The 26,765-nt window shown below is 55.2% G+C and overlaps 1 protein-coding gene across 1 annotated transcript in view; it reads left to right on the top strand.

Moving 5' to 3' along the window:
* The window catches only part of NTN1 (netrin 1), a 161,127-nt gene that overhangs the window by 104,084 nt on the left and 30,278 nt on the right, over nucleotides 1-26,765 (top strand). The window contains exons 3-4 of the mRNA XM_044921594.1: nucleotides 7,636-7,785; nucleotides 10,361-10,414. Of these exons, the coding sequence (XP_044777529.1) occupies nucleotides 7,636-7,785; nucleotides 10,361-10,414 (204 nt within the window). The remainder of the gene's footprint in view (nucleotides 1-7,635; nucleotides 7,786-10,360; nucleotides 10,415-26,765) is intronic.

Raw genomic sequence — 26,765 nt, forward strand, 5'->3', positions numbered from 1 at the left:
ACACACACACACACACACACACACACACACACACACACACACACACACACACACACACACACACACACACAGTCTCTCCCCATCTCAGTCTCTCTCTGGGAACCATCTGTAGGACCCATGCCTTTCGCCTCAGCTGTAAATCAGGTGCAGGAAGGCTATGGTTAACTAGATCACGGAGGGTCAAATAACCCAGCTTGGGATTACGGGGCTCCCCTCCCCTTCTACTTCCTGCTGTCTGCACCTTGATCTGAAGGTGGCAGGGGAGAGGCGAGGTAGTGCAACTTGAAACATTTATTCTTTTGTGCCTTGTTAGCAACTGCTGGGAGAAAGGAAAGCATAGCTGCAGAGGAGGTGGACACAGACAGACAGCTGAGATGCGGTTTGTGCATAATTTACGGAAGTAAATTATCCTCGCTCCCTCGGGAGCATGCAGAATTTAGGAGTGGGGAGTGTTCCGCATGGAGGTTGCTGATGATCTAGGATGTGAGGGGATTATCTTTCCTGCTGCCCCACTTCTTCCCTCCAGGGAGGGGATTTGGCCCGAGTTTGTGCACTGACTGCCCAAGTGATTATTTAGCACCTGCTGCATGCAGGAGAGGGGTGGTTACAGTGGTGACCAAGACAGACAGGTTCCCTTGGAGCTCACTTCCTGGAGGGAGGTCGATGGTAAACAAAGGAGAAAAAGTAACTAGAAGATTATATGGACTGTGAGTCACATAGAGGAAATACACAGGGTGGTAGGAGAGTGTGACGTGGCAGGGTGGGGAGCCGCTCTGCTAGGTGGCCAGGGATGACCTCTCTGAGGACAGAACATTTGAGGTGACACCTGTGATGTGAGGAGCAAGAGGAAGCTGAGGAATGTGCAGTACCAGCATCCGGAAGCAGGAAAGGGAGCTGAGGCAGGGGCAGGGCCAGCTCCTGGGAGCGTGGACAGGAGGAGGACCCCATTCCAACAGCAGTGGAAGTCATGGTTGGGGGGGCAGTCAGGAGAGGAGAGACTTGAGTGATGCATCTGGCTTACTTTTTAAGATGCTCCTTCTATGAGATGTGCCACAGAGGGGAGAAAATGTTTGCACATCACATACCCAACAAAGGACGTGATTCACAATATGTAAAGAACTCTCAAAACTCAACAATAAGAAAACAGACTACTCAGTTAGAAATGGGCGACATACTTGAACAGGTACTTACCAAAGATGCACAGATGGCAATTTAATATATGAACCATCATTAGTCACTAGAGAAATACAGATTAAAACCATGAGATACCATTGCACACCTATTAGAATGTCAAAAATACAAAGTACTGACAATTCCGAGCATCGGTGAGGATGTGTAATAACTAGACCACTCATACACCACTGGTGGGAATTCAAAATGGCACAGCCATTCTGGAAAACCGTTTTGCAGTTTCTTATAAAATTAAACATAGATCTGCCATAAAAACCTTGTAGTCTGTGTACCAGGGAGCACTACTGGGCAATGAAAATGAAAGAGCGATTGATTGACACAGCAGCCTGGACACATCTCAGATGTATTTGGCTGAGTAAAGGAGGCCAGTCCCAAAGACTCCATACAGTACATCCATACATCGTACATACCGTACAGTCCCAGAATACGACGTTCTGAGAAGGTGAAGCTAGAGGGACAGAATAGATCCGTGGTCACCAGGAGTTGGGGTGGGGGTGCTGACCACAGAGGAACAGAGGATGTTTTACATCCTGATTGGGGTGGTGGTTACAGGAATCTACATGTGCGATAAAACCCATAGAACTGTACAGCAAAAAAGGTGATGTTGCTCCATGCAAATGAAATGATGATGATGATGATGGTTAGAAGCTTCTTCCATAGGGCTCTCTGACACCATGTCTTTGGACCTTTTATTCCCCATCTCCCATTACTCACAGCTCTGAGCTCACTTGACGACCAGTCCCCCTCGGGTCAGTCCCCCTCCGCTCCTCCTCCTGCCTGGCTTCCCTGAGCCCCACCCAGCCGGTCTGCCACCTTGCATCAGGTCCCCTCCATTCGGGAACACCCCCGCAGCCTTGGCCAGCTTCCAAGTTTCTCTTCTTGGTGGCCAGTCCTCCTCACCCCGTTTTGGGGAGTAGAGAAAAATCAGGTTCTTGGACACCCCTTAGTGCCCGACATTTGTCCTCTCCCAGCACCACCTCTGGGTGAGAGGGTTCCCACCGGGCTTCCCCCTAGAGACCGGACACACGTACGAGAGACATGGGAACCCTTCGGATCTGAACCTGATTTTCTTTGAAGACGCTGACCCTTTCTTTCTTTATGCGCTACTGTCACCTGCACTGAGCATGCTCCAGTCCTCCTCCTGACGGTCCTCTCTTCTTCCCTCTTCCTCCTTCCTCCTCCCTCCACTGCCTCCGCCCCTCCTCCCCCTCCTCATCTCTCCCCCTCCTCCTCCTCACTTCTCACTCTTCCTCCCTCCTCCTCCTCCCCTTCCTCCTCTTTCCTACTCCTTCTCCTTCCTTTATCCTACCTTCCCGTCTTCCCTCCTCCTCCCCCTCCTCTTCTCTCCTCCTCCTCCTCCTCTCTTCTCACTCTTCCTCCCTCCTCTCTCCTCCTCCTCCCCCTCCTCCCCTTTCTAGTCTTTCCTACTCCTTCTCCTTCCTCCTTCCTCCTTCATCCTCCCCTCCCCTCCTCCCTCCTCCTTACTCCTACCACCTCTCCCCTCCCTCCCTGACCCTCCACAGCAGCTGGAGCTCAGCCTGGCTCACATGGAGGGTCCTGCCTGCCTTCACCTTCATTGTGGATGGCATCCAGGCGCCCAGAGAAGCAGAGAAGGATGTTTCCCCCTTACCCAGCACCACAGGCAGACATGGCCTTGGGCATGAGCTGCAGGCCTTGGAGCCCCAGGCGGCCCCATGGTTGGCTCTGGGGAGCAGCCACATTCACTGACAGCATGCTCAGGACCCCCAGGCTGTTCATCTGCCAGCGATGGGCCTGGGGAAGAAGATGCTGAGTCAAGGCTTAGCACAAGATGTGCAAGTGTGTGAGCCACGGTGACCTCTGAAGCCAAGGTCGGTGCTGGGTTGTTCCAACTCTCCCCTCCCGCCTGGAGCAGCTCCAGGGGGTCTGGGTGCCAAGGCAGCTCCCCTCTCCTCGCAAGCATGTCCCCTGGAGGGTCCTGCCTGACCCCGGGGGCCCCTGGAGTCAGACCTGCAGGAGAAGTAGCCAGATCTCCTGATAGGAGGGAGGAAATTCAGGATGGGTTTCCAAATACTGTGTGAGCTGTGGTGGAGGAGGCCGGCCTCGGACACGCATCCTCTCCTGATGCAGGCCGTCAGGGACGGCCCCATCCTCAGGGGCCCAGGGCCGAGGGCGTCAGGAGAAGCTGGGAGAGGCAGTGCTGGAGACAAGCAGCCCGGGATCGGGACTGTCTGCCTTTCAGGTCAACTTTGCCAGGGCTCTGGGTGTGGACGGAAGGCCTGGTGCACCAGGCAGCGTGTCCTCTGGGCCAGGACTGCGGTGACCTCTAGCAGTGGGGGAGTGGGGGTGCTGCCTGAGGCCTTGAAGCCATAGACACCAAGCATTGGACTGTTAAAGTGGAAGAGCCACCTGTGGTCCAGAGAGGGCAAGGCACTAATCCAGAGTCACACAGTGGTCCTGGCAGGACGGTCCCAGCCCTGGGTGTGCTGCCGCCCCTAGGAAACCGTCCGTGTGCCCTGAGCCGGCTGTCCTTGACTGATGGCCCAGAGCAGAGACGGCCCAGGTTCCCCTCCGCGCCGGGAGGCACTCCAGCCCGCCGCGCGTGCGTGAGAAACCTAACCCTGCTGCCTTCTCAGGGCCCTGGGCTTCCGTCTGGTCTCACCTTCCTCTTGACGGAAAAACCCTCGGGCGGATCGGTTCCCATGACCAGGTGCTGCCTGCCCCGTGAGCACAGGGTGACCTGCCACGGCAGGGATTGACCTCCTCCGAAAAAGTGGCTGACTTCCAGGGAAATAGGAGTCCGGATGGCCCTCCAGTGGCGGCAGGCGCTCTGCCCCAGACCCCGTTCTCGGAAGGATTAGGGAGGCTCTCTCCCTGTCCCCTCACCAGACCCCTTGCCCCGGGGGAAGATCTGCACTTCCCCCCACACCCCTGCTCGGCCCCGCCCCTCCACTGCCCTGCCCGCTGTGGTCCCAGGTGAGCCTGTGCGGTCTATGTGTGTGGGTCTAAGCGTGTCTGGGTGTGTTTCTGGGGTGAATGAATATGGCGGGATCCCTTTGGCTTTCTCTCCCTAAGGGCCGGGGTCCGGAGCCTCCTTTGTAACTGGTGGGCTCAGACTCCCTTCCCTGGACATTGCCAGGTGCTTGTCTTGTCTCAGGCTGCAGAGGAACCCACCGTGGGGCATGGTCACCTGTCACTTGTCCTCACACCTGGAAGCTCACCCTTCTTTGCATGGAGGACATAACTTGGGCTTTCCCTATATGTGGGTCTTGGGGGGAAGGTCCTTGCTTTGGGGCTCTGTTGCTTGGAATCGAGAATGAGTGCAACGCAAGTCTGTTGGGATTACATTTGGCCCCCAGGTAACAGAAAGCCCTCCAAGCCAGGTAAACTGGGATTTCTCCTTCTAGACCAAGAAGTGCAGAGGGGGCTGTCCGGAGTGGGTGAGGGTCTCCGTGATGCCCTGAGAGATCAGGCCCTTACCGCCTCCCTTCCCCTGGGGTTCTCCTGGGCAGCCCGCAGTCTCGTCCTCTGTGGTCGTGCGGACTCCACAGGCGGGTGGGAGCACCCGAGGGGACGATGTGTGGATATGCTCAGGTGTTCCCAGGCATTCGGGTGGTGGTGCTGTGCTGGAGGCACGCTCGCCCCTAGTGATGGTTCCACCTCCCTGGAGGCCCCCCCGCCCCCCTTTGGCACCCCGATGGCTTCTCTTCCCGGAACAGGGATTTTTTCATGGAAACACAGCCAGCCTGCTTGCTGCCTCTGTCAGACCAGGCGAGGGGGCCAGGGGCTCACAGTCTCTGCAAAATCTGGGGAGAAAGATCGGAAACCCAGCAGCGAAGCACCCCCTTCTTTAATCAAAGGACGGGCCCGGAGGACGTGCCGGCTCCCCGCCATCACTGAGGATGGCCCTTGTCCCCAGCCGCCGTCAGCTGGTGCCTGGCTATCCGCCCCCCGGCCCCGGCGGCTCGCCAGCCCAAGCGGCTGACGGGTCACCAAGCTGCGAGGGGCCACGGGCGAGGACAGTGCCGTCCGCCCACTGCAGCCCCCCGAGATTTTGCTCTGCACCGCTCCTGCTTCGGGAAAGACGACCTGTGCCTCTGGGTGACTCGGCTCTGATCCCTCAGTGCCCGAGCAACCTTTGGTGACCTCCTCCCAGCCAAGGGCTCGGATCCAGAAGTTCCTGGCGCACAGCTGCGTTCAGCACGGAGCGGGGGAGGGCTTGGCACGAATCTTAGCATGACCAGCACGCTTGCAAAGCAGGCCATGGGAGGTCAGCTAGCATGAGCCTTGGGTGTCCACATCCGCCCAGCGCACCATGGCCCCACCGGGCTTGGGACAGCGGGTTCCCATGCTGTGGTGCTTTTGCACTCTCAGAGATGCTGCCCAGGCCCGATCCGCCTTCCCACCGCAGGAGCGGGATTTCAGGGCGCAGGGAAAGGTCAGAGGGCTTCTCCAGACATCCCCTCCTCACAGCATCGTCCCCAGCCTGAGTCTTTTCTCACCACGAGAGAAGAGAGAACGCAAGACCAGACCAGCGGGGGATGAACTTGAATTTAGGGGAGATTGAAGAAGACATGTTCCTAACGGGAGGATTTACTGCTGCTTACAGGGACAACACGGGGACAGCCCCACTGTCCTCCCGTGGATCCTACAACAGGAGAAACCTGCTGACAGCCCCCCACCCCACCCCACCCCAGCCCGGACTGCCCGTGCGCCACCCCCGTTCCTTCTGTCCCCGGCCCGTGTCCCCTGCCCTCCGCTAGCCTCACCGGGGGGGGGGGGGCGCCCACGGCCAGGACCCCCACCCAGAGAGCTTCCAGAAGCTTCCACATGTCCAGACACCACTTTGACAAACAATTCCTCACATTCCTGTCCTTTCTGCCTCCTGCTTCCAACTTTTCCTCGTCCGGGCCAGTCCGGGCCAACTTTGGGGGGCGGGGGGCGGCCACGTTCTCACCGGCGGGCTCGTGCCTCATCGGGCAGTGTTGGCTGGACGCTCTGCTGGATGCTCTGCTCACACTTCTGTTCTTGGATGCTTTTTCTCCGCATTTGGAGCAGAAACACTTAGCAGCTTTCGGCAGACGGCCCCCCCCACCCCCCTGCCTCTGCGTCCCACACCCGGGCTTCCCCGGGGACGGGGGTGGGCAGTGGAAGGAGAGCCTGCATGTCTGCCCCCTTCATCCTCCCTGCCTCCCCCTACCTGCACCCTGAGCCCACCCTGGATTCCGGGAAGCGGGATTGGGCCGGGAACTCGGATGCCCCCTCTGTGCGGGCATAGCTCCTCTTGCCCGAGCCCCCCGGGGTTGGTGGGCACCTTGGATGCTATAACAAACACCACAGACGGGGTGGTTTAGGCAGCAAGCATTTTATTTCTCACGGTTCCGGAGGCTGAGAAGTGCAAGATCAGCGCACCCCACATCCCGTGTCTGGGGAAGGCGGCTTCCTGGGGTGGGGGGGCGGCCTTCTTGCTGGATGCTTGTGCAGCAAATCTCGCTCTTCCTCTTCTCAGAAGGGGGCCCACTTCCACGACGCTCTCTAAACCTGACCACTACCCGAAGGCCCCACCACACTGGGGTTTAGGGCTTTAGCGTGAATTTGGGGGGACACAAGACTTCAGTCCATAGCAGTGGGGATGTCCCCCCCCAAAGTCCTCTGGCCACTCTGTCCCTGGGATCATGTCCTTGGAACACAGGGAGGTACCCTGGGATGTAGCACACCAGGGTGGGCCACCCCAGCTTTCTAGCCTGTTCCGAACCAGGACAAGGGGTGCGGGGCCTGCTCTGTGGGGGCCTCCGCCTCCCAGCATGGCCACTCCCTTTTTGCGCAGCCCCGGGAGGCTCCTTCACACCTCGCTGCTCTCTGCACTTCTAATCAGGGTGTTTAACTAGGTGATTGCTGTGGTCTGGTGCCACAATTTACTGGTGGCACCTCGGACCTCCTGGCTGCAAATCAGGGCGGGCGCGGCAGCCTGGCGGGTCTCACCTCCCTGGCCACCCCCTCTGACCTGGCAAACCCCAAGGCTGTATTGCGTCCCAAACATGGAGGGGAGGGAAGGAGGCCTGGGGGCAGAGGAGTGGGGAGACACAGACTTACCTTGTGGGGAGTCAGACCCCTCCGCTTATGATCAGCCTGAGGGCTTTGCCTTCCTTCCTGTCTTCCCCTCGGGGCTTTGGAGGGGCTCCCCTGCCGTACTTCGCAGCTGCCCAACAGCCTTTCACAGTGGTCCATTCTGACTTCCAGTCCCCATCTCCAGGGAGGCAGGTGGCCCGTGATCAGAGCTTTTAGAATATGTGTGGGCGGGGGGGCCTGACTGGGCCTGCCTCCCTCATCCCCACGCTTCCCCCCGTCTGCCGGGGTGGGGGTCCCTGGGGCACCCCGAGGCGGGGCGGGATCGCGAGGGAGGGGCCGACCACCCCCCGCCCCCGCCCGCCACCCTCTAACCCTCCTGTCGTGTGTCCTCCACAGCCTGTGATTGCCACCCCGTGGGCGCGGCCGGCAAGACCTGCAATCAGACCACGGGCCAGTGTCCCTGCAAGGACGGTGTGACGGGCATTACCTGTAACCGCTGCGCCAAGGGCTATCAGCAGAGCCGCTCTCCCATCGCCCCCTGCATAAGTACGTGGTGCCAGGCGCCCCCCCCCCCCTCCGGGCTCTGGCTGGGCTGTGGGGGAGGGAAGTCCTCTCTGAACCCCGCTGACGTCCAGCGGGTTGAGCGCTTTTCCATGTGGGACCCCGTGCGAGACCCCCAAGCCTGGGGGGTTCTTGCAGAAGCAGCTGGGAGCTCAGCATAGGCAGCCTGCTTCTCCTCTGTCCTGATAAAGACTGAGTCTCCCGTTCCCAGGGGGAAGCAAGCCCCTTTCCTCTACCTGGGGCCTAGTCCCATGTTCTGCCGTGGCTCCCAGACCTGGGGTGGCCTCGTACCAGGGGTTGCCATGGTCGCTGTGATGGGCATTCCAGGATCCTCGGACCCTGGCAGATTCGGAGCAGAAGGGGCTGACCCTACAGGCTCCCGGGTGTGTCCCCCTCACGGCCCTTATGACAGATGATGGCTCCCCTGAGAGTCCTGGGGGCCCCTTGGACCAGCTGTTAGCCCCTTTGTTGCTGGAACTAGAGGACGGGGTGAGCAAGACGGCAGGGGCCACTCAGGGGCCCTGGTGCAGAAGGGACTTAATGTTTTATAACTGGTAGGATTGTACCAGGTATTATGGGTGGAGACTTAGCCTTGGTTGGAAGTCAGGCCTGGCTGGGAGCCGGGCCCTGGCCCCGGCCTTCCTGATTCCTTTGTGCAGGGCTGACCTAACCCAGAAGGGAGAGCAGAAAAAGGAGCGGATCCCGGCGGGTCTGCTTCTCCAGAGCAGGGGTTAGCTGGCCCGGGGGTTTGACCCCACCACCTGTTTTGGTGGGGCTCAGTGTTTTCTTTTAATAATTCTTTAATGATTGAAATCAAAGTCAGAAGACGAGTATTTTATGTCACGTGGAATGCTTGAAATGAAAAGTGGAGCATCCATGAAGTTTTATGGGGACGGAGCCGCGCCCGCGCGTACCTGTTATCCGTGGCTGCTTGGAGCTCTAGCACAACTGAGTAGCTACAACAGAGTCCGTAGGACCTGTGGAGCTGGGCATATTTACTAGCTGACTCTTTCTAGGAGAGTCTGCTGGCCCAGGGGTCCGGTCCCAGCGGATAACCCAAATTCCGGCCCCGGGAAATTGAAATATCCATCTGGCACAGATCACCTTGAGACGCTTTCCACGACCACCTCTACTCATCAGAGTCTCACAGTTTGCAGAAACCCTTCTCTTCCGTCTAGCCAAAAAGCTGCAAAGTGAACATTTTGAGAAAGCTGGGAGGAAACCCAGCGGTGCCCAAGGGGGTTGTGAGAACATAAGAAAAACAAACCAGCTCAGAAGTGGCTGGAGCCGCCACTTCAAAGCCCCAAGGGGAAGGACCTTGAAATGGAGCTGATGGTTCACAGTCAGGGACAGAAACCTGGGGAAGCGGGAAGTCTCACTCTGCGACCCGCTCCGGCAGAGGCCAGGCATTCCCGCCAGCCATCTGAGGACCTGGCTGTCCACCCTGGGGTTTCTGGGAGCTCTTGCTGCGGCCGCCAGCTACAGGCACCCAAACCGTGTTCCCCCCGGGGGGCTCCTGCCTGTCTGGGCACAGCTCTGGGAGCCGGGCCCTCTGTGCACCTCCTGGAGCTCACCCGAGGCCCACGCCCATTGCTGCATGTACCTGAGCCATCAGGACCACGGAGCTCCTGGGGGCTAAGAGCAGGCCTGGTCTGTGGTCCGCGTCTTACTGAACTGCTGTGGCAGGACACCTGTAGCTTCAGTGCTGATAAAATCCCACCGAGGGCAAGAGCAGGCCCCCGAATGGAGGGCTGGGTCTCAGGCATGCCCCCAGGCCTGAGCATCTCGACCCACCAAGCCTCAGGTCCCAGCTGATCTTGTCTGGAGGTTGAGGGAGGTCTTACCCCGAATAGTCAGATGGTGGCCAGAGTCTGGGGGGTTCGTGGAGACCTCTGTGGCCCCCCTGTTCATGGAGGAGGCGAGTCCCTCCCCTTGGGGACTTTTGGTGGATGCCTGGGCGACTTTCCCAGAGACTGGAGGAAGCTCCTCACCTTTCCTGAGCACAGGGCGGAGTCAGGAGCTAGTAAGAAAGAATTGGCATTCGAGGTAGAAAGGGAAAAACCCCAGTAAAGTGCATGCTTCTCTCAGGCCCTCGGATCCTCCTTAGTCAGTCTTCTGGCCACCGAAAAAAGTGTGAGCCCGTGGGAACCTGGGCCAGGGGTGCAGACCCCCCCCCCCGCATGCGTGAGACACCTCCCAGCCCCCTCGCCTGCCACCCCTGCCACGGAAGCCTCCCCCTCCACCCGCCAGCCGGGGGAGGTCAGAGGGGAGCGATCACATCGTATGGCGGGGGGGCGGTCAGCCCTCCACGCTGTGGGCCCGCCCTGCCTTCTCCCCACTCCTGTCCCTGCCTGGTCGGGGGACAGCATCCAGAGGAGAACAAGGCCACGTTCCGGGCCCCCATGCCGGCTTCCTCCAGCTCCTGGCCCGCCTCCTCTAGGGCTGAGGAGTGGGGAAGGGAGGAGGGCCCAGGGAGGAGTCTGTGCTCTGCCCATCCTCTTCTAAGGTCATAACATCTTTTTTACCTCGTTTTCTCTTCCTCCCATCCCAAACCTCACAGAGATCCCTGTGGCACCACCGACCACGGCCGCCAGCAGCGTGGAGGAGCCGGAAGGTAGGCGTGTCCTGCTTTGCCATGGGGACGGCAGGGGTGGGGGGTCAGAGCTGCTAGACTCCTCAGAACCACCATCGGGGAGCTGCTGGGTGTGCGTGGTGGCCCCCAGGGCTGGACTGAGGAGGATGGAGCCACATGGCATTTTTCCGGTGATGCCCCCTCCAAGAATAAAAGGGAGGGGGGCTTCCTGGTGCCTGCGGGCTAGCTTTTTACCCAGGCCCAAGACCCTCTTGCTTGTCCACCCAGGGTAGCAAGGTGCCTGTGTGCCCAGCACCGTCGGGGCAGGTACTCCTTCCTGGGGCTGAAGAGAAGGCAGGAAGCGGGGATGGGGATGAAAGAGGCATCTTGAGCACAGGGGTCCACGAACAGGATTCACGGGGCCGGGAACCCGGACAGGAAGAGCATCACACCCTCACCGCCCCTCACTTCTGCCCGAAATCGAGCGCTCTCTCCGTGGGCCACAAACCCCCGGCGGGGCGGGCAGCCCACGGAAGTCACAGCGAATTTCACACCGCATTCAAGTCGCTGCAGAGATCATGAAATGCTGTGTGTGTTCGTTGTTGCTTCGGAAGGACGGAAGTTACCGGACCCGCAGCTAGATCCTGATTTATAATCATTAATAAAGAAGCACGTATATTATACAACTGTATCGTAAAGCTAGGTTTTCGGAAAATATTTGGATGGGTATATTTCAGTATTATTCGTTTCCTGTATTCCACAGGGCTAGCTGTGTGTTTTATTTTTGCATTTAGAAATATTGCTGGGAGAAAGTGTCCCCGGGTGTCCCCAGACCCTTGGTACAGGAGGGGTTACGCGGCCTGGGCTTTGGGCACAAAGAGGGCTCATGGCCTGGCTGGAAGGTGCGCCTGGTGGAGAGCAGGCCAGGCCCGCTGTGAGGTCAACAGCCCTCAACTAGGAAAGGACAGAGGAGCATTGCAGGGAGTGCCTGAGGCCACATGGTGGAAAACCACAGAGATCTCAGTCTTGGGTTGTTGGGCAGTCTTCATTCCCCTTTGGTTGAGCTGCGGGGGACCCTTCCAGGAGGAACAGCAATGGGAAGGCGTTGTAGAGAAGTAGCATCCCCCAGTACCTGGGAGGTGGGATGAGGGAGCTCTTTCTGTAAGAACATAATTCAAAGGAACCTCCAGCTCTGGGGGTTTGGGGGGAGCAGTGAAGACACTTCCCTTCAGCAGAGTTTTGATGCTAGCTTCTTCCTCGTGACATGGGTCACAGGAGGACTCACCTGGCCAAGCTCCTCCTTGGGGCCGTGTGCACAGCTGGTCCAAGGGCAAGGCGGCTCCCGCCTCTCTCGTGCCTCCCTGCTTCTGGTCCTTGCAGCTTGACTTGAAAACATGCAACCGTCTTGGCTCGGCAGGTAAAAGTCTCCGGAGCAACTACTTAGAAACACTTGTAGCATCCTGCTCGGAAGAGTCTTTCTTAGCCGTTGTTTTGATTTCGTTACCGTGACTTGCCTTTCTTCCCCCCGCACCTTTCAAATCATGGCTTAAATGGAAGCAGGCATCACGTGAACGCCCTGACCAAGCGCTTTCCTCACGGAGGGGTGAAGTGCACAAGTGTGATGCTTGTCCTGGTGCCCATGGCTGTGGCCCGACCCTTTCTGACCTCCTCCGGAGCTCTCCAGGTGTCCGGAAATCTCTGGTGCTCCCTCTGGAGAGCTGAGGCCACTGCCAGGCCCGGAGCGCCGGACTCTGGAGCCGGCCACCACCACACAAAGCCCGGATCGCCTGTCTGGGCAGGCCAGGACGTCGCGGGCAGGAGGCCAGGGGGCCCCCTGGGAAGCGGGGCTGGGAGCTCATACTTCCAAGCCTGTCGATTCTTGCAGTGTTTGAATAGGGAAGGCCTCTGTGCCAGGTCGCCCGAGAAAAGCTTGTTTACTTTTGCCTGCGTAATGGAGGAGAATTAATAAACCGAGAATTTGTCCTGAAAGCTGATGGACATAACCTCGCCCTGAACCCATCCCCTCGAACAAACGCCGTCCACCTGCTCACTGAGCTGGCTGGGACCCTCTCCTGGGGCAGGGAGGTGAGGAACGCCTGGCCCGTGGGAGGTCTGGGGCCCTGGGGTGGAGGGTGGGGTGGCGGCCCTGGAGGAAACCGAGTAGAACGGGATGGGGACCACCCACTCCAAGCCCACCTGCTTATAGTCATAGAGACCTCCAGCCCCTGGGCCTAAAAGAGGGCCACCTGTCTTCCCTTGCCGTCCATCAACTCCGAGGTGGTTGTTGATCGCCACGTTTGTTTGGTTCAGCGGGAGGAGCGTGGTTTGGAGCCGGGCGACCCGGGGTTGATTCTCCACTGGCTGCGAGATCTTGGACAGTGATCGGCTTCTTCCACGGTCCCTTATAGAGCTCTCTGCGGGCAGAAGCGCCCGGGGAAATGGTTGACAACCGGCCGGGCCAGGCCTGGTTTGTAGCATTTGCTACTTTCCCTGGTATAAACACTCCTCCCGTGTCCAGTTTCCCCCCACCTGGGGCCCTGCGAGGCACCTTCTGCTGCAGGGGGGCCTGCAGAGAACTCTGAGGAGCCCAGCAGCTGTAGGAAGGGCTCCATCCTCAGGTGCTCTCAGGTGGGGGTGCGGGGCTGGGGGCTGACCTTAGACGTGTCCCATCTGGGAGCCTCTCGGCCCTTCCATTTTTTTCTCATGGAAGCAAATCGGGTTTATATACACCTGCAGCCTGGATTAGCTTGGCTCTTTCTCGTTTTTGGCTCTCGTTTTGCAAGATAAAGAATAGGTTGGGTGAGTATGGAAAACCAACTGGTAACACTTGAATGCAATACTGGCCAGGTGTTGGGGGGCGGGACAGTGGGGAGGAAAGAGCACTGGCTAAACTGGGAGCCTGGGGCCTGAGTTCTGTTCTGTCTGATCTGGTTTCCTGAGACAGCGGTCCCCGCACCCCCATTATCCATGCGGGATCCGTCCCCAACACCCCCAGTGGATGCTTGAAACCACGGATAATACAGAACCCTGTTCATACTGTGTTTTTTCTCATACGTGCATCCCTGTGGCAGAGTTTAACATATAAATCAGGCACAGTAAGAGACCAACAATAACTCATAATAAAATAGAACAGTTACAGCAAACGTGAACTCAGTCTCTCGCTCAGCACGTCTTACTGTCCTGCACTCACCCGTCTTCTGGTGAGGATGAGAGATGGGGAGGTGCCCGCGTGGGGTGATGAAGGAGGTGAATTGAGCCGAGCAGAGGTCTCCTGCCTGCTCACTTGCTCACGGGGAAGGTGGGATTACGGCAGGACTTGTGGGCATGAGGACAGGTGCGGAGGGTCAGCTTGCTGGAGGTGTCTTGAGAGGACCTTCGGAGGGAAAAGGTGTTGCCCAGTGCGGGTGTGGGGGCAGATGAGGGGACTGCTGGGGGTCCTTGTTACAGCCTTCCCAGCAGCTGCTATTAGACCTTGAATGTAGTGGAGAGTTGAAAACTGGAAGTCAGTTAAAGGTCAAGTGCTTGACTTCGTGATAGCCGGAAGGGGGGAACAGCCCACATGTCCATCGCTGCACAAATGGGTAAATGCAGCGTGGCACGTCCACACGGGGGACTAGTATTCGGTCATAAAAAGGAATGAGGTACCGATACACGCAAACTTGGATGGACCTTGAGGATGGTTTGCAGAGTGAGGGAAACCAGAGATAAATGGCTGCATAGCATTATGATTCCATTTCTATGAAATGCCCAGAATGAGCAAATCCAGACACCAGAAGTAGATTAGTGGTTGCCAGGGACTGGGAGGCAGGAGGAATGGCGAGTGATGTTTGATGGATATCGGTTTTCCTGTTGGGGTGGCGGGAAGGTTCTGGAACTAGACAGTGGGGATGGGTCATATTGTGAATGTGCTTAATGGCACTGAATTGCCTCATTGAAAAAGGGTAAATATGGTAAATTTTAGGTGTATTTTATCACAGTTTTAAAAAAAAAAGTCACGTGCTTAAGATCAAGGGTCCAAGAGAGACGTGAATCTGGGTTGCTTGGGGTGGGCTGAGTAGAGTGTAGGAGCCATGGGGACAGGAGTCTGGGGCATGAGCAGCAATGGGGAACATGCTTGGATCACTGGGAGAATTTAGAGGCCATGGGGTATCTTTGAGCACCTTCTCACGTCACCTCCACGCAGGAGTAGCTCAGACAGGGAGATGGCAGACAGCCTCTGGGCTTCCTGGACATTCAGCAGGGGCCATGTTCCCTCCCGTTATGTAGGAAAAGTCTGGCCACACAGCCTGCATCCTCTTTCTCCTTTTGGGGGTCATCAGGGAAGGATGGGTTCCTTCCCTAGGTACTGGGCCTTCAGTACTCCTGCTGCAGGAGAAGGGGACCTGTGGGTCCGTGGGGGGCGGGGGCTGCTGACAGGAGCTGGGGTCGCTGACCCCGTAGGCAGCCCATGGCACTTGTAAGAACAGTCTGTTAATGGACTGAAATCCTGGTTTTCAAAGGTGGTACGAAACGGGACGTTAGGCCGTCCGGGATCAGCTGTTTAGGTACGTGACCGTCAGATAAGTCTGACCAGATGAGGCTGGACCAGACGCATGATTAAAGATAAACAGATTCTGGCTCAAAGAAGAAGCGGAAGGAGATGACATTCACGGAGTGCTTACTCTCTCCTAGGCACGCTTCTCAATTATTAGCAGTTAATCATCCGTTCCCCCCAGAGGAGGTGGGCACTGTTATTAGCTCCCATGGTACCGAGGAGAGACTGAGTCACAGGGAGGTCCATAAGGACCCAGAAGTAGCGCAACCAGCATCCCAGGCAAGGTCTCCTGGCCTCGGAGTTGACCTCCGTGTCATTCTGTCTCCAGCGAGCTATGCTGATTGGCCAATTTAGGGTAATTTCTTTCTTTCTTTCTTTTTTTTGAGACAGAATGAGAGAGAGAGAGAGAGAGAGCACATGAGAGGGGGGAGGGTCAGAGGGAGAAGCAGGCTCCCCGCCGAGCAGGGAGCCCGATGCGGGACTCGATCCAGGGACTCCAGGATCATGACCTGAGCCGAAGGCAGTCGCTTAACCAACTGAGCCACCCAGGCGCCCCAATTTAGGGTAATTTCTAAATATATCTTCCTGACCGTGTGGTAGCATTCCACCAGGAGAGAAGACAAACCAGTGCATCTGTTGGGATGGAAAACCAAGGTAGAGGCAGAGGGGCAGCTGGTTAAAAGCTTCTGGTTTTTTGCAGGTGCCTGTTACAGTGGCTCTTGGGGGTGTGGTTGGTCAGCACGTTGGTCAGCTGGCATGGAGGACCATGCCGAGCTCGGTCTCTTTGGTCACAAGGCGGCCCTGAGTGAGACGGGGCAGGTGGATCAGCTTATAGGAGAAAACAGTTTGGGTGGGGGAGCAGGTGCCTTTCTCATACACAGGATGATACTTGCATCCTAAAAACATGCCAGTAGAGAACCAGCCAAAAATTGGTACAACGGATTAGGAGCATGGCTGGGAGGCCATCACACAAGTAACATTTAAAGGGCAGTAAGTTTTCTTATGTGTCAGCAAAAACTACATAAAAACTGTGTCCTAGTGAGTGAAAATGTTCAGGGGATGTCTGGCCTATAGTAAGTGATCAATGAAGACACCGCATTGGTATAATGGAAACAGAATCCCTATTAGAACAGTACCAGAAATATCAAATACACAGAAATAAGTGTAGCATTAAAAGTACAGAGTGTAGATTTTTACCAAGGGTAAAACTTTTCTAAGCGACACTATGGAAGACCAGAAAAATAAGGGAAAAAGAAAAAAAAAAGGAAGCTCTTACTGCATTCTGGGAGGGCAAGACTCCATACTGTAAAGTGCCAATTCTCCCCAAAATAACCTGTAGGGTTAGCATGATTCTAGTCAAAATTCTGGTGGGACAGGACAGGATTCCTAAGTTCAGCTAGAAAAATAAATGAGCATTAATAGTCAAGAATTTTTTGAAAAGAAGAGTAAGGAAGGGTGACTTGACCTCCCAGATTTTTACAATATTATAACCAGGGTATTTAAATTAGTGTGATAGAGAAATCACACAAGCTGAGTAGAAGTCCAGAAATAGACTCAAATGTAAACATAAGAATTAGTAGACAGTAAAGCTGCAATTACTAATCAGTGAAGAAAGGATGAATCAATCAGCAAATGGTGCTAGGAAAACTGGCTGTATATTTTAAAATAATAATAAATGAGATTTCTACTACAGGCTGTGAGCCAACATAAATCCCAATGGATTAAATATTTCTATATTTTTAATGAATCCTTAAAAGTTCTAGAATAAAATATATCAGCGTCAATGTAATCTTGGGGCGAGGAAGCCTTTCTAAATATGATACAGAAGTCAGAAATCATAAGAGGAAAGATCTTAGGTCAATAAAAGTGGAAACTTCTGTACGTCAAAACTCTATAAACAACAGAAAGACAAACTAAAAGCTGAGAAAAAGATTTGTGACATGGATGACCAAAGATTAACATCATCAATAAATAAAGAGCTCTTACAGTTCAACAAGAAGGGGGGAGATTCCATTACAAAATTGGGTTGAGAGAATGAACTAGAAATTCAGAGAATTTGTACACATGGCAATAAGTATCTGAAGTATTACACTTACCTAGTAATAAAGACACAACATTAATAAAAGTACCATTTAAAAACTTATGACAACTATTTACAAAACAAAAAGTAATTCCCGGTGTTGAAAGGGTTGGGAAACAGGCACTCACCCACCCTGGTGATGGGAGGTCAGGTTGGTATATGAAGGGTGATTTGGCCTCACGTATCAAAATGTATCTTTGACCCCATGCCTTTCTAGGAACTTAGCATAAGGAAATAGTGATGTGTGCCAGGATTTAGCTATAAGGTTTCTTTTTGTGGCATTGTTTATAATAACAAAAGAGGGAAACCAGATATCTTTCAGTAGAGTTTTAGTTACTCAATTATGGGATATCCGTATAATTATGTTGTCGGAGAATATTCAAATACGAAATGGAAAGATACAATACATTGCCAAAGCAGATTACACATGGAGGGTCAGCTTTAGTGAAGAGTTGGACCAGACGCATGATTAAAGATAAATACATTCTGGAGGGTCAACTTTGGTGAAAACCTGGCTCGTGGAACATTTTAAATAAATGATTTCATTGTGCTCACATATCTCTGTGGTTCTCGGCAATGGGGCTAATTTTGCCCCCAGGAGACATTTGGACATTTCTGGAAGACATTTTTGACTGTCACAACTGGAGAGAGGGTGGTGTTGCTGGCACCCAGGGGGGAGAGACCACCCCAAAGACACAGGGCAGCCCCCACAACAAAGAATTATCCAGCCCCATATGCTAATAATGTCATCGAGGTGGTATACTGATATAGGATAAAATCCATGTGTTCGCTCCAAAAGCATTAAGGAAAGATGTTGCTACATTCATAGATAGACCAGCTCATTTCTTACTTACGTGTGATATTGAGATGGGTGCAGCTTAGGATTTAGAAAGTGATGTTTTCTCAAGTCAGCGAGGAAATCTTGTGTTCCCATAGGAAATGTTTGCCAGTCCATTGTCCATGGGAAATAGCCCAATCTAAAATAAAATTTATCCCAAATTCTCGGTGTTCCTATAAATTACTGTATTTTGGAATTAACGTGATTTAACCGATTGTTAAACTTTTTTTTTTTTTAAAGATTTTATTTATTTATTTGAGACAGAGAGAATGAGAGAGACAGAGAGCACATGAGAGGGGATAGGGTCAGAGGACGAAGCAGACTCCCCGCCGAGCAGGGAGCCCGATGCGGGACTCGATCCAGGGACTCCAGGATCATGACCTGAGCCGAAGGCAGTCGCTTAACCAACTGAGCCACCCAGGTGCCCTGTTAAACTTTTTATTGCGGAAAAACCTCAAGACCCGTACAGAGGACAGAGTGATGGATGGATACCCACATTCCTATCATCTAGCCTTAGCGAGTCACATTTTGCCCCCTTTGCTTCAACCATTTGTTTTTTGCTGAAACATTTTTAAAGAAAAGCTTAGGGATGCCTGGGCGGCTCAGTCGGTTAAGCGTCTTGCCTTCAGCTCTGCTCAGCATGGAGTCTGCTTCTCTCTCTCCCTCTGCCCCTCCCCCTGCTTGTGCTCTCTCTCTCAAATGAATAAATAAATAAAATCTTTAAAGAAAAAGAAAAGCTTAGACATTATGACATTTCACCCCGAAATATTTCAGAATACCATTTCTGAAAACTAAGAACATTTTCCTGAATCTTCTCAATAACGTGGTTACACCTGACAAAATTAGCAAAAAGTCTTCTCATGTCCTCTGGTACCCAGTCAGCCTTCAGACTTCCTTGGTCATCCCCCATGTGTCTTTTTTTTTTTTTACGATTTAATTTATTTATTTGAGAGAGAGCATGAGTGGGGAGGAGAGGGAGAAGCAGGCTCCCCGCAGAGCAGGGACCCTGATGTGGGACTCGATTCCAGAACCCCGGGATCATGACCTGAGCGGAAGGCAGACGCTTCACCGACTGAGCCCCCCAGGCACCCCTTCCTGCACGTCTTCTATACCTGGTTTGCCCGATGGTTTCAGTGTTAAAGGGCTATGCAGTTATGTGCTTTACAAAGTGTTGTCTTTAGAGGTGCATCTAGTCCCCGGGCATGGGCTGCTTCTGAGGCTATAATGCACGTGGAATGGCGTATCTCATGACAAGTGCGACGTGGCTGCCACCCATCATCATCATTAGTCTCGTGGCTTAAAGAAGGGGAAGGGCCACGTCTGGCCTGAATGTGGCCCGCCCTGTGGCTTTGGGGTGGGGGGTGGGGTGGGAGGTGTGAGCTCTGAGCTTCCTTTAGGTGAATGTCCCCGAGGAGGGGGCACCTCCACGGGGGCGGGGACAAGGGAGTGAGATGCCATCGTAAATCCTTGCCACGCCCCTCCATGGTGGGAGCCGAGTTCTGCAGTGAATTGTCTTTGGCCATTGGTGACCCACAGAGAGGGCAACTTCAGAGGGTCCAGCTTACTGTTTGCTTCCCCTTGGCCAGGAGACCCGGCTCTGGGCAGCCTGCATGAAGCAGACCTCTTTCCTTCCTTCTCACTCTGTCTGTCTGCTTTTCTCTGCCTTTGCTTCTGTCTCTCTTCTCCACCCCTCGCCACCACCTTCCTTATTCCCTCTCCTTCCCCTCCCCCTTTGCTCTTCTCTGTTGGGGGTCTGCACAAAGGGTTGGGGCAGAGGTCAGGCTGGGGGGGTGAGCAGGGCCGGGGAGAGCACGGCCACCCCCACCCCCTGCCTGGGGCCTCGGTCACCCCAGGGGGCACAAAGGAAGCCATTTCCATAGTGGGTTTCAGGACCCCATTGTTTCCTCTGCAGGTGGGGCGGCCACCAGCCTGGAGGAGCATAAAGGGATGAGCCCGGAGGCCAGAGGAGCAAGCGGGGGCGGAATATTTAGCCCTTCCTGGGAGCTCTTCCCACTGGGGACTTCAGGGGACGGCTGATGGGAATGGGACAAGTGACAGGTGTCAGAGAGGGGATTGGAATCCCTGGGGGCCCGCCCCTGTGTCACACAGATGTCACAGAGTCCTTACAGGCAGAGGCTGAGGGGGTGGTGTGCAGGCTGCCGGGCTGGGCAGAGGCAGGCTGGAAGCCTCCCCGCAGGCCCCCGGCTGGGCACGGGTGGGGGGCGCACCGTGTCTGGGCTGTGCCAGGAAGCTGGCCGAGCCCCTGAGCCCACGGTCCGTCCTCTCTCTTGGTCCGGATTGCGGTCAGGCTCGGCCCCAGCAGAACCTCAGCAACCACTGACCTGGAGCAAGTAAGGCTCCCCAGCCCAGGGGTGGGGGTTGGGCAGCACCCACAGTGGTCCCCTAGATTTCCTCTATACCTTGTATTAGTCTGCCAGGGTGACCGTGCGGCTGAAGCAACAGAAATTGACTTTCTCACTGTTCCGGAGGCTGGAAGTCCAAGATCAGGGTGCCCGCGTGGCTGGGTTCTGGTGAGGACCCTCTTCCTGGCTTGCAGACTGCTGCCTCCCTGGGTCCTCATGTGGGTAGGGAGAGAGCTCTCTGGCGTCTCTTCTGCTAAGGGCCCTGATCCCACCGTGGGAATTGTGGTGGGAAACCATGCAGTCCTTAGCAAGTCGTAATAGACAACCTTAAACCATATAGTTTTTTACTTAAGGGCATGGATTATGAGTATTTCATGATTCTCTCCCCACCCCGATTAAAGTGTCCCTGCAGGCGAATTGATAGCGTGGGGCTCAGTCTTCTCAATGAAATGAAGCCAAATGGGCTACATGATCTATTTGGTCCCTCCCAGTTGGTGAGGAAGCCAACTGAAGTCTTAGGGCCTGGTGGTCCCCGAGCTTGGGGGGTTGCCTTGGGGGATTTAGACCACAAAGGGTGCTGAGGCCCAGGGGAGGGAAAGGGAGGGAGAGAATGGACTCGTATACTATCTGCCCACTAACTGGGCATCCTCCCTACTGTGGACATAGACTTCAGGGTTGGAGGGAGCAACGTGGCCTTGAGGCGGGGACGCTACCAGCTGCCTCCTCCTAAATCTGGGGTGATGCTCAGACAACCAACCCCTCCTCCTGCTGAGTACAACTCTGTTCTCTGCTGCTTTGTTCCTTTGCTCCTAAAGCTTTGGGTCCCTGCTGTGCCCCAAGGCATGGCCACAGAGATGGGGGACCTTGTGTCTTTGCCCTCCAGGGTAGAGCGTGAATTCAGTAAGAGCCACCCGCACTGGAGTGGTCAGCTTCTCCCTAGGGAAGATGGTGCCAAGTGTCATTTGCCCCGTTTTGTGATCTCTGCTCAATAGTAAAGGGCTCTGTAGGATTGAGAAAAGGAGAAAGTTGTTTTGTTTGCAGAGATTAGAAACGGACTGGGGTCCAGGCTGGATTAGGCTTTCCACCCATTGCCTTCCCCTGTCCCCTTCCGTACCCAGCAAGTGGGACACACCCTTGGTTTCCTGGCCAAGCATTCCTTCTGCCCCACGAGGCCACCTCCTTCGGTGTCAGGGTTGGGAAGTTGTACTTCAGCGTCTTTAGCAGATGGAGAAAGCTCTGACAAGGTGGTCATCTTTTTAGGCTCCATAGTCCAGGATTGTCCTGGCTCTGGACTTCATCCCTGCCCTTTTTCCTCTTTGTGGCAAAGGTACTGCTGTAGATGGGAGAAGACGTGGAATGCCAGCCATTCTTTTGGGTTATCAGGGGCCCCAAGACAGAGATTCTTGTGCAGATGATTTATTGAGGGAGAAACCAGTAAGGGAGCGAGGGAAGGACAGGGCAGCAGAAGAAGCTAGGAAAACATGTGGGTTCGGGAGAAGTCTGGCCTCAATCTGATCCCGCAGAGAGCTCTGAAGAGTGAATCCCACCACAGTTATCCTGCCTTAAAGGTCAAAGGGCTGGACAGTTACACCTGCCCCGGTAGCCTGGCCAAAGGCTATAGACTGCCCCCTCCTCCGTGGTGGTGGTGGTGGGTGGGGGGGCACCAGTGTATGCAACTTCCCAGATATTTGCAAGCAGGGCAGTTTCCATCAGCCAAAGGCAAGCCTTCAGAGAAGGTGCAAGTGGGAGCCATTAGCTGCCAGCACCTGGAGCTGGAGGTGGGTGCCCTGGCCCCCTAAGGGGGCTCTGGGCAGGGCACCAACTACATCTGCTATACTGGGTACATTATTCGAGGGGGGCAACAAGTTTTATTGGGATTTGGGGACCATCTATGGGTCTCTGTCTTGTCTACTCCAACCTCCCTACACTGTAAAGAGACCTGGTGGTTATTCTCTGGGGCCCTGTGTCCCCCCTCTGATATCCAGCCAGTCAGTAATGACTATTGGTTAGGGCAGGCTATGGCTACAACAAGAGGTCCTAGCAGTCCAACGCAGGTGTTTCTGTTTGGGCGGCTCCGTTCCAAGCAGGGAGTTGGGCCCAGGCTCCTTCCATCATGTGGCTCTGCCATCCCCTAGGGCCTATGCGTCATCATTGGTTTGGCAGGCGAGAACTGAGGGCGGCAGTGGGAGACATGTCCGGGCATCACTTCCACCCGTGTCCCATTGGCCAGAACTTAGTCACATGATCATACCTGACTGCAAGGGGTGCTGGGTAATGTAGTCTGTAAGCCTAGTAGAGACTTCTCCGGGTATCACTTCTACCTGTGTCCCATTGGCCAGAACTCAGTCACATGACCACACCTGACTGCAAGGGATGCTGGGCAATGTAGTCTGTAAGCCTGGGGGGGTGGGGCTTGTCTGGGCCCCACTTCTACCCGTGTCCCACTGGCCAGAACTCAGTCACGTGGACACACCTGACTGCAAGGGGTGTTGGGTAATGTAGTCCGTAAGCTCAGGACGTGCCTGAACCGGGCACACTCTTTCGCCAAAGACCTTTGTTCGCTCTGCTGACTTAAGGGGCATCTGTGGCCACCTCTGTGATCATGGTGCCCCAGTTATTGGCACTGGAAAGAGATGGTAAACTGTGAGGGCCTTTTCTCTGTGTAGGAAGGACGAGGGACGGGCATCCTGCCCGACAGCTGCCAGGGTTTGGGGTATAGCTCCCTACCCCGCCTCCCCCTTCCCCCCCCAGGAAAGTAAGCAAAGGCGACACCGGGTTCCAAGGCATGACCTCACTGGCAGTGGCTTAACCAGCTGGGCTAACCCGCCAACCAACTAGCCGGCAGACGCTACGGGGCTACAGGTGTGCCTCTTTCATGACCTTCCCGGGGAGCCCCAGCTTAGCCTCCCTCCCTCTTGCTCCCCTGAATCACCCTTCAGTGTAGACAGCAGCTCCGGGCTGTGTCCACCATTGGCTCTGGCTGGAGAAGTGTATCCAGAGCCAACTGGATCCCCATCGGGACAGCTTTGTTTTCCCTGCCGAACACAAAATCCCCTGTTCACTGAGAGAGCCGACAAGGAGACCCCGTGGGGCTGGCCCTGTGGGAGCAGATTCCAGTGAATACAGCGCCCGAATGGCTTCAGCTTATTAAAGGCGAATACACAGGATAACTCTGCCCTCCAAGTGGGAGCCAGAATGGAGAGCACAGAGCTGTTGGAGCGGATTAGCAGCCGCCGAGTGACGCGGGCAGGTGCAGCCTTTTCTGCAATTTGGAAGGGTTTATGAAATACGGATCGTGTGCTCTATGAATCCTTCCCTTGGCCTCTTCTGGGCTGCAGGCTGTAAATGGGGATTTCTTGTCCAGCCAGGCTCGGTGATGGTTTGGAGGACTACCCACCCCTCCATTCCCAGCATTCCTTGGGAATTCCCGTCCGAGGATGTATGCACTTGTCTGTTTATTCATTCGGTCTTCATTCATTCATCCCCTGCACGTTTACTCAGGGATTGGTAGGGCCTGTGCTGGGTTTGCAGAGATGAGGGAACACGGAGCCCTGAGTTCTGGGGACTGTGGTTCACTGTGCGGGAAAGACGCATAGATGATTCTGAATCAGACCATTACCTGGTACAGTAGAGCTAAGTGTTCACGTGTCAGCAGCTACCCACGTGGCCTTCCACGGGCCTTCCAAGGTCAGGCTTCCCAGAGAGCCTGCTGGGTCTGTTCCTCCTTCATCCAAAGCCTCAGGTCCAAGGTGGCTTGTCACCCCTGCAGACGAGCTTCTCTTCCCTAATGGCAAACAAGGAGAACCAGTGGCATAGCTAGAAAGTTGGGGTCCTCGAGCGAAACCCCTAGAAAGTTCATCTAATGTGGCACAGTTTACATCTTAAAACAGCTCAGGGGGCTGTATTTCTCCGGCTCTGAGGCAGATTCGGTCTCCATGTCTTTCCCTCGTAGAGATGGGACCCCCACCATCTGCCCTAGCCAGAGACCCCTCACTTAGCTAGGCAGCTCATCTTTCTGCAGCAGGGTGACCTCCTTGTCTGTCCTCTTCAGCGGGTTTTCAGGGCTCATCTCTGGTGCAAGAGTTCTGTTCAAGGTTTTGGTGAGCGTGTTATAGTGGGGAGGGGGAATGAAAGGGGTGGTAGGGACCGCAGGCCTACCATAAAGCCTGCTCTCCTAAGGGCAGAGGCACATGCAATGAAATCAAGAGGCTCTGAATAACTGTCAGGGGTGGGTGGGTTGCTATGGCCGGAACTGGTGCTTGTGGATGCCCGGTATGGAGCTAAATGGTGTGTCCCACACATATGCCCCCACCCCGGGGGGTCAGAACCTGTTAGTCGTTTTGCACCTGAATTGTCCCGGCAGCTCTCCGGGAGGCCTGTGCGTGAACTTCTGGTGCAGCACTTGGCAGGTCTGCAGGATGCCCAGCCAGGCCTCAGCTCCTGAGGCACGTTGTCCTCTCTGTGGTTCCCTCTCGTTTGTGGGTGGCAGCGGGGGGTGAGGGGGTAGTCAGGACGCCCTCCAGGACTGGGGGACGGATGCGGAGCACCAGTTGGAAATCCTGTGTCTGGGGAGTTCCTGGAGACCGAAGAGGTGGTTGGTTACAAAATGGAAGACCGGTATAAAAGATGACCTTGGCCATCTCGTGAAAGCCTGGACGTGTCCAGGTGGGGAGGGCAGAGCAGGGATGAAGTCCAGGGTGTCCACTGGCCTCTTGGTGACCTCCAGCCTCGAGGCCCTGCAGTGGCTCAGGGAAGAGTGGCTGTGCCTCCACCAGGAATGTGAAGACTTCTAGAACCTTCTACGTGGCGGGGTGGGGTGGGGGGGATTTGCGTCTGTGGTTACAATGGAGCCTGTCGAGAATTCTTTACTTCCCCAAAGCAGACACAGTACCTTCATTCTCCCCGTGGTTTCATCTTGACAGGGCGGATTTCAGTGTTTGCTGGGGTTCCTGCGCCGCTGGGGAATGAGAAACCCCCCTCCCCCACGGTTTGCAGACACCTGAGGCATTAATTCGCTGAAATGCCGTGTACCTTTTTTTTCTTTTTAATCATTTTGGATGGAAATCTTTCTCAGATGCCTCGCCAACTTTCCTGCTCACGGAGCAGTGCCCATTGAACACGATTCCGCCTTTCAGGATGACGCAGTGGTTGCAAGACGGGCTGGTGCTGGGGTGCTCTTGTCTTCCCGAAGCTGTCCAGCTGTGGTAGGACCGCTTGCCTCTGTTTGCAACGGGCCTCGGACGTGCCACATCTGCTTTTCTTGGTTTCCTTCTTCCACCAGTGGGTCAATCTCCAGAGGGTCCCCCCTACCCTTTAAATCTATCCGTCCTTCCATACCGTGTTCTGGGGTCCCACTAACAGCATCCATTCCTAGTGTCTGTAAGGGATGGATACCTAAGCTATGAACGAAGACCCAGAGGGATTTCCTTTGCGATGGCGGTTGGGCTGCTTGGAACTGCCCCTTCCTGGTTCTCCCCTGTCCCCATCCCCGAGACAGACAGGTGGCCTCAGCTTCAGCAGGACATTGTAGTCACGAAGTATCTCCACACGCTGCAGAGATGCCTGTGAAGTGAGGAGGAGACAGGATTAGTCCCTTTGGCTCTCACTTCAGAGAATGGAGGAACAGAGAGGTTAAGGAGAGGGACCAGCATGGCGGGGCTTCTGAAAGCCGTGGTTTTGGAGTTTGGGGGAACCAGGGAGGCTTGGAAGGGAGGGACGCTTTCTTTGAAGGTCTTGCGGGCTGATCTGTTGCTTAAATGGGTGGTGGGCGTGTGCTGGGCTGGTGCAGAGAGGGGAGCTAAGGCCACCTGGAGGAGTTACAGAAACAGGTGAGGCTCAGCTCACGGAAGTCCTGCGTAACGCTAGGATCCGTGGTGAAGCAGATTCAGGCCTGGGGTGGCAGCAGGGAGGGGCCAGGGAGGGCAGGCCGACCTTCGAGAACCCTTCCAGCTCTGAGAAGCTGGACTCCCTGGCCGGTGTCCAGTGTATCAGTCAGAATAAACCAGGGATGGCAAGAATGTGTCGGCTTTGCCCCGGAGTACCCAGAGCACGTCGATGAGTTCTGAGGTTGATTAGTGATGTCTGCCATGAGCTCGGCCGGGGAAGCTGTTGGCCTGTGTGCTGCCTGTTTGCTTTTCCTGCCCCAGCCTTGCTCTTAATCCCTGTCTCCTCTGGCAGTCCTTGTTTTTTTTGTTTGTTTGTTTGTTTTTTCTTTTTTTCCTGGAGATAAGTTGCTAATGATCAAGCCCTACAACCAGGAGCCCCGAGTTTCATACCTGCTTTCCTCTCTTTTCTGTCTCCTGTGCGCTGCCTGGGGTCTTGTTTGACACTTAGGGCCAGAAGCTCATCTGCCATTTCAATGGGGAGCTTCTCCTGAAACACTTGCAGGCTGAGGAGACTAGTCCCTGGATGTGGCAGCTTCTTGAGCGCCTCACAAGGGCCGTGGGGCAGCTGGTGTTAGCAAAGGTGATGTGTCCCCACCGGCCGGGGACCCGGGACACTGAACGTTCGGGGCCTCGGTCTTCTCATGTTTGTAACAGAAACAGCAGTGCTGACCCTCGCACCCGGTCTCCTTAGAG

Source organism: Neomonachus schauinslandi, chromosome 15, assembly GCF_002201575.2.
Source record: "Neomonachus schauinslandi chromosome 15, ASM220157v2, whole genome shotgun sequence".
Classification (NCBI taxonomy): Eukaryota; Metazoa; Chordata; class Mammalia; order Carnivora; family Phocidae; genus Neomonachus; species Neomonachus schauinslandi.